Source organism: Tupaia chinensis, unplaced genomic scaffold (genome assembly GCF_000334495.1).
Source record: "Tupaia chinensis unplaced genomic scaffold, TupChi_1.0 Scaffold000037_13, whole genome shotgun sequence".
Classification (NCBI taxonomy): Eukaryota; Metazoa; Chordata; class Mammalia; order Scandentia; family Tupaiidae; genus Tupaia; species Tupaia belangeri.
In genome coordinates this window covers 127,332-134,249 of record NW_006159471.1, presented here as the reverse complement: position 1 = coordinate 134,249, position 6,918 = coordinate 127,332, and the positions used below count along the sequence as shown (strand labels likewise).

The 6,918-nt window shown below is 48.8% G+C and overlaps 1 protein-coding gene across 1 annotated transcript; it reads right to left on the bottom strand.

Moving 5' to 3' along the window:
* Positions 1 to 4,686: 4,686 nt before the first annotated feature.
* On the bottom strand, positions 4,687 to 6,704 carry LOC102478212 (interferon lambda-1). Its single transcript, XM_014587715.2, has 5 exons — positions 6,534 to 6,704; positions 5,966 to 6,043; positions 5,065 to 5,227; positions 4,922 to 4,980; positions 4,687 to 4,837 (listed from the first exon to the last, which is right to left on the bottom strand). Exons 1-5 carry the CDS (start codon positions 6,702 to 6,704, stop codon positions 4,739 to 4,741), a joined length of 570 nt encoding a protein of 189 aa, XP_014443201.2. The 3' UTR covers positions 4,687 to 4,738.
* Positions 6,705 to 6,918: the final 214 nt, after the last annotated feature.

The window sequence follows — 6,918 nt, the reverse complement described above, 5'->3', positions numbered from 1 at the left end:
GTCACGGTGAACCCCACCTCCCCAGCTTTCCCAGCCAACAGAGACCATGGACATACACATGTGCTGATCTTCTGTGTGGCTTCCAGCATTGCAGAGCACTGTGTGCTGTGTACCATTGCAGTACCATGGCTGGACCTGGTGGGTTACTCATGACTCCCCCTCACAATGAATTACGATGGACTGGTATCTGTCCCTCTGTTCCAATGATCTGTTACGTTGTAATAAACCAAACTTTTTGGGGGGGGGGGGCGAAGAAAAGAAATTAAAACCAAAACCAAAAACAAAACCTTATTTTACTACAGTCATAGATTCTGTGGGTTAGGACTTGATTGGGGGCACAGTGGCAATGGCTCGTCTCTGCTCTAGCAGGGAGCTGGAATCATCTAGATGCTTCTTCTTCTTTTTTTGTTTTTTGAGAGAGAGAGTCTTATTTTTTTCCCCTTTCCTACAGAGTGCATGTATTCTCTAAGAGACAGAGAGACAAAAAGCTCAAAATCCACTCCCCCGCCTCAGGGGGATGGTCATGCTGCAATCCCTTCTCCTCCATTGTTCTCTAGAGATTTTGGACATGTACACACATGTACCTGGTGTGAAGTCACCAGGTCCAGGACTCGAACAACGGTCTATCAAGTAGGAGTCTACTTGATATAGTCCTCAACCACTATGCCACCTGCTAGACCTATCTGGATGCTTCTTCATTCACATGTCTGTTGTCTGAGTTAGGATGGTTTCAAAGCTGGCTCAAAGACTGAGTGTGTTGGTGTGTGCCTGCAACCCCAGTGATTTGGGAAGTTGAGGCAGGAGGAGAGGCAGTTTGAGATTGGTCTGGGCACCATAGTGAGACCTTGCCTATAAAAGAGCTGGGGGTGGTGGGTGAGGTGGCAGAGCAGTAATACTATACGCTCCATGAGGCATTCCCTTATGGGAAGGTTCTGAGTTTGCGTGCCCTACAGGACTTGTTGAGGCTGAGGTGCGTCAGGACCTTGTTGGGGGTGCTGTCTGTCTCTCTTGGTCATGGAAGAAATAAATAAATAAATAAATGAACAACAACAACAAAAGACTATTGACAAAATAATTAATTTAATTTCTTCTTTTTTTAGAGAAATTTTTGCTATCCCCAGAGACATAGAGACAGAGAGACAGAAAGAGAGAAATCACCCCCCAGGGGGGATGGCCACCCCGCAATCTCTTCTCTTCCATTCTTTTGGGATTTTTGGGCACTCATGCATATGTGAGTCACTGGGTTCAGGACTCAAACTTCTAAGTTAGCCATGTGCGATCCATGGCCTTAGCCACCCCACTAATGACTAGATTACATGCTGGTAGAATTCTTCAGTTTATGCTGGTGTCTATCCTCCTTGGAGCATGTTTTCAGGGAAGGGCTCCTCCCCAGTCTCAGGGTTGCTAGTTTGAGTACTTGTTCCCCAAATGCTGCTGTTTGGGCTGTGTGACCTGGTGGGGAAGTGTTGGAGATATGGGGTGAGTCCCTTGTGAATAGATGAGGGCTGACTCAGCTCTCCCTAGTGAGTTTTCACAACACTGGCTTATTTTATTTTATTTTATTTTATTTTATTTTTTTGAGAGGTTTTTGCTATAGGCCGCGTACGCTCGCAAACCAGGCAGAGAGAGACATAGAGACAGAAAGCGAAAAATCACCCCCCAGGGGGGATGGTCACGCCACAATCCCTTCTCCTCCATTCTCCTCTCGGGATCTTGGGCACGCACGCACACATGCCCGGCGTGAGTTTTAAGCCACTGGGTCTGGGACGCGAACCACGGTTGACTGTGTGGGAGTCCAGCGACATAGCCATTACGCTAACTGCTGGTTCCCAACACTGGCTTATTATCAAAGGAGTCAGCATCCTGCAGATTTCTCTCCACAGGCCCACTGTCCTTTTCTCTTCTCTCTGCCATGTTGTGACACAGCCTCAGAGGCTGGCCTCACACCTTTGGGCTTTGTAGTCACCAGAATCATGAGTCAATGAACCTCCTTTCTTTTGTCTCTTAAGAGAGATTTTTGCTATAGGGTGCGTGCGCTTGCTGGAGAGACAGAGAAAGACAGAAAATGAGAAATCACCCCCTGGGGGAATGGCCATGCCACAGTCCCTTCTTTTCCATTCTCCTCTTAGGATTTTGGGTACGCACACACATGCACTTACTGTGTGTGAATTTTTAAACTACTGGGTCCTGGACTCGAACCGTGGTCAACTATGTGGAAGCCCAGTGATGTAACCATTATGCCATCTGTTGGTCCCCAATGAACCTCTTTTCTTTATAGATCACTCAGTCTCAGGTATTTTTCAAGACTAGTTGTAAAACAGGAACAACCTTCTTTTTTTTTTTCAACAGGATCTTACTCTATTGTGATCCTCCTGCCTTAGCCTACTGGCTGGGGCTTGAGCTCGAGATGCTTTTTTTTTTTTTTTAAAGAGAGATTTTTGTTATAGGGCATGTGCACTCACCAGAGAGACAGAAAGAGACAGAGAGACAGAAAGTGAGAAATCACCCCCTCCCAGGAGGGATGCCCAGTGTGTTTTAGCCTCTGGGTCTAGAACTCAAACCCCAGTTGACTACATGACAGTCCAACGATGTAACCATTATGCCATCTGCTGGTCCCAAGCCCAAGATCATTTTGACTCAGCTTCTGAAGATGTTGGGTCATGCCACTTCTTCCTGGCCGTTAAGTTAGACTAATTATCAAACCTAGGCCTCTAATGTGGTCCCAACCTGCAGAGCCCCTGCAGCTTGTACTACTGCAGCTGGGTCAGGAATAAATCTTTTTTTTTTTTTTTTTTGGAGAGGTTTTTACTATAGGGTGTGTGTGCTCGCCTGAAAGACAGAGAGAGACAGAGAGATAGAAAGTGAGAAATCACCCCCCCCGGGGGGGGGGAATGGCCATGCTACAATCCCCTCTCCATTCTCCTTTTGGGATTTTGGGCATGCACGCACATGCCAGCACCAGTTTAAGCCGCCGGGTCCAGTACTCGAACCGTAGTCGACTACATGGGAGTCTAGTGATGTAGGGATAAATCTTGATTAACCTGACTATCTTTGTTATCCCATCTTGACAGTGATTGGTTTAGGCTTGGGCATGTGACTAAATTCTTGTCAATGAGACAATACGTACACTCAATAGGGAGTTTCTGTGAAAGGTTTCCCTTGCTTTTAAGAAAGGTGGAAGAGGGCTGGCAAGTGGCGTGGTGGTTAAGAGCGCTGAACTCCCACACAGCCACCCTCAGTTAGAGTCCCAGACCTAGTGGCTTGCTTTCTCACTTTCCCTCTCTCCCTCTCCCCCTCTGTCCTCTCTGGTCAAAGTTAAATAAAACAGTTCTTTAAAAAATGGAGAAAGAAGAATCAAATCCAAGACATCATGGAACAGAGACAAGCTATTCATACTGGGCCATGACCAAATTTGTGACCCACAGAATCTGTAAACATATTAAGATGGTCATTTTGACTTGGAGGTTGTTTGTATGTGATAGCTGGAGTTGTGGCTGTCATCTTGGGACTACGAGGTAATCAGAATAAGAATCAGTCAACACAAATGAAAAGGACCCGGGACCCCAACAGTATAGTGGAATTAATTAATCAACCAGTCTCAAAACTTTCCTGCCAACTGACTTTTCTTTTTTTATGCTAGTGGGTGTGAGAGAAGGAGAAAGTGAGAGAGAGAGAGAAGCACTTGATGGGGACTAGTTACACTTCATTCCTTTTTTCTTCAGTTCTCCATTTTGTCAGGATTCTGGGCATGTGTGTACATGCCTGGCACGTTTTTGAAGATGCTAGGGCCGGGACTCGAACCTTGGTTAGCTTCCTTTGTACAGCCCTTAATCATTGTGTTATGGGGCCAGCCCTGATTTTTTCATTATGTGTGATTATAAACTCATTTTTTTTTGAGAGATTTTTGCTATAGGTCATGCGTACTTGCCAGAAAGACAGAAAGAGACAGAGAGACAGAAAGCAAGAAATCCCCCCCCCCCCATATGGGATGGCCACACCGCATCCTCTTCTCCATTCTCCTCTCGGGATCTTGGACACACATGCACATGTGCCTGGCGTGAGTTTAAGCCACCGGGTCCAGGACTCAAACTGCGGTTGACTACATGGGAGTCCAGCGACATAGCCATTACGCCAATTGCTGGGCCCTATAAACTCATTTTTGTTTTATCTATTTTAATGAAATTTTCTAATTACTTCTTATGGGAAAAACCATCCTGGTTTGTATAGACATTCATCTGTCCTGGGTATACAAGGAAAAGAAAGATATGTTGTCCCCACTGGTAGAGAAACATGTAAACACAGGCCTAAATCTGCACACATACTTGAACACACGAGCACATGAATACTCATAGTTACACATCTCTGGTTAGACTCAGTTGGGCAGACACTCACTCGGATACACACATACACACACAGTCACTGAGCTCACTCACACATACATGCACAACGAGGCATGAGTTTTGCCACAGACATCACTGCACTCGGTCACGGACCCACAATCACACATGTGCAAGGATTTGCCTCTCAGGGAAGGCTCCAAGTCCTTGTTGTTTATTTGCATATATTGTATAAAAGTTAAAAACAAAACAAAACAAAACAAAACAAACTCAGCCCTGGCTCTGAGGCAGGGCTGCAGCTCCATAAATAAAGGGTGAGAAGAAATAGCATAAACAGGCATGGGGCTGAGTGCATAAATAAGGTTGAGGCTCCCAGGTGAACTGTGGGTAGGACCAGGTTCTTAGACACACAGATCCTCACTGGCAACACATTTCAGGTTCTGGTTGAGGAGGCGGAAGAGGTTGAAGGTGGCAGCGGCCTTGAGGCAGCCAGGGGACTTCTGCGGGGGAGGTGGGAATGGTCAGTGGCTACCACTGTCTGGTCCCACCAGCTCCCAGACATCATCCCCTCCCGATTCACTCACCTTCTTCTCAACCTCCTGAAGCTGGAGCAGCCAGCTAGGGAGGTGGCCCTGGGGCTGGGCTGGGACCTGTGGGTAGAGGAGGGTGGCATGTGAGCAGGCCTGGAACACAGGGAAGGACTATGGTAGAGGCAGACACGAATGACCTGAGTGACCGACACTCACGCAGGCCTGGAGCAGGGAGTGGATGTGGCGTAGCACATGCAGGGGCTGGTCCAGGACATCCCCCAAGGCCGAGTCAGCCACGGAACCCAGGACCCTCAGGGTCAGGGCCAGTTCAGCCTCCAAGGCCATGAGACGCTCCCACATCTGAAGGCAGGGGAGAAAGAAGCTGGTGAGGAAGGAAGATTAGAAGGCCTAGATAAGTGGGGATGGGTAGGGATCCAGGGGAGGAGTCAGGTGACATGAGACACGCTCAGGAGAGGTGATGGGAAAGGGGAACACGAGGGATTCCAGATGCAGGTGGAGAGTGTGCAGGTGAGGCAGGAAGAGAAGGGAGGAGACAGGCGAGGACACAAGTGAAATGAGGATAGTAAAAAAGAACTTGTGAGAGTCACAGAGCTTTGTTGGAATAGGGGAGGTGAGGAGAGAGTAGCTTAGGGAGGAGGTGAGAGGGGCAGGGGGATGCGCAGGTGAGAAGGAAGATGAAGGAGCATGAACTACAAGATCAGTGTGCGGAGGACGATGAAGGAACAGGTGGGGCGAGAGGGAATCTGTGTTGAGAGTAGACAGGAAAGAGCTGAGCAGGACAAGGGCAATGGGTGAGGACAGATGGAGACATATGGAGGAGAGAGGGGTGAGAAGGAGCTAGGCGATAGTAAGGTGGGAGAGACAGGCAAGGGAGATGGGGCAGTGGCACAGGCAGGAGATGATGAAAGGACCCAGGGTAAAGACAGGGTCAAGGGAGAAGTCAGGAGTGACAGGGACACAGAGCAGGTGAGGAGAGCTCAGAGAGAGGGAAGGAGGGTGAGATAAAGGCGAAGGAGCCAGTTAAGGAGACTGAGGAGAGGGGCAAGGTAAGGGCTGGGGGTCTGACTTCTACCTCACCTGCAGGTGCCTTGGGTGCCAGTCCCTTGGAAAGAGGCGGAATTTGCAGCTATATTTCTTCAGTGAGAGTGACTTTTCCTAGGGAGCAAGGGCAGAGGTCACTCCATAGGAAGAGGGCCAGAGACTAACCATAGTAGCCAGGATGAGAGCTGGCCTGGCAGGAGGGCTTAGACTTAGTTCATAGCAGAAAGAATAGAGGAGACTAGCCACAGCTGGGAGGCTGGAGAGTAGCCCACAGCAGAAGGGCAGAGTATAGCCCATAGAAAAAGGGTAGAGGATAGGCCACGGCACAAAGGTAGAGGTTATGTCACATCTTGGAGGCTGGAGGTTAGCTCACAGCAGAAGGGTAGAGGATATATCACATCTGGGTGTCTGGAGGCTAGCCCACAGCAGAAGGGTAGAGGTTAGCCCGCAGCTGGAAGACTAGAGGGAACTCACAACAGAAGCGTAGAGGCTTCCACAGCTGGAAGAGTAGAGGCTAGCCCACAGCAGAAGGGAAGAGGCTAGATTACAGCAGCTTGACCACAGAAAGAGGGAGAGAGGTTAGCCCACAGCAATAGGGACTCACCAAGGCATCCTTGGCTTTCTTAAAGGCCTCCAGCTCTCTAGGTGACAGAGATTTGAACCTGCTCATGTTGCAGCTCCTCCCATTTGTGGTGGACTTGGAGGTGGGGACAGGGCTTGATCTGGCCAAGCCTAGCACCAGGGTGACCAGCAGTAACACGTGCGTTGTAGCCATGGCCAAATTGTGACTGCTTCTCTGGTGGCATGGCTTTGCTTTTTAGCCGTGGGTAGATAATGAATGGGTAGATGATGTGTGTAAAACAAAAAGGCAAAAGGAAATGAGAATCTCTGACTAATAGGCATGAGTGGGCGGAGCCAGTCCCTGGGCAGGTGAGTGAACAGGTGTGGGTGGGGCCCGGTGAGCCTGGAGCCATAGTAAGGAAAAGGAA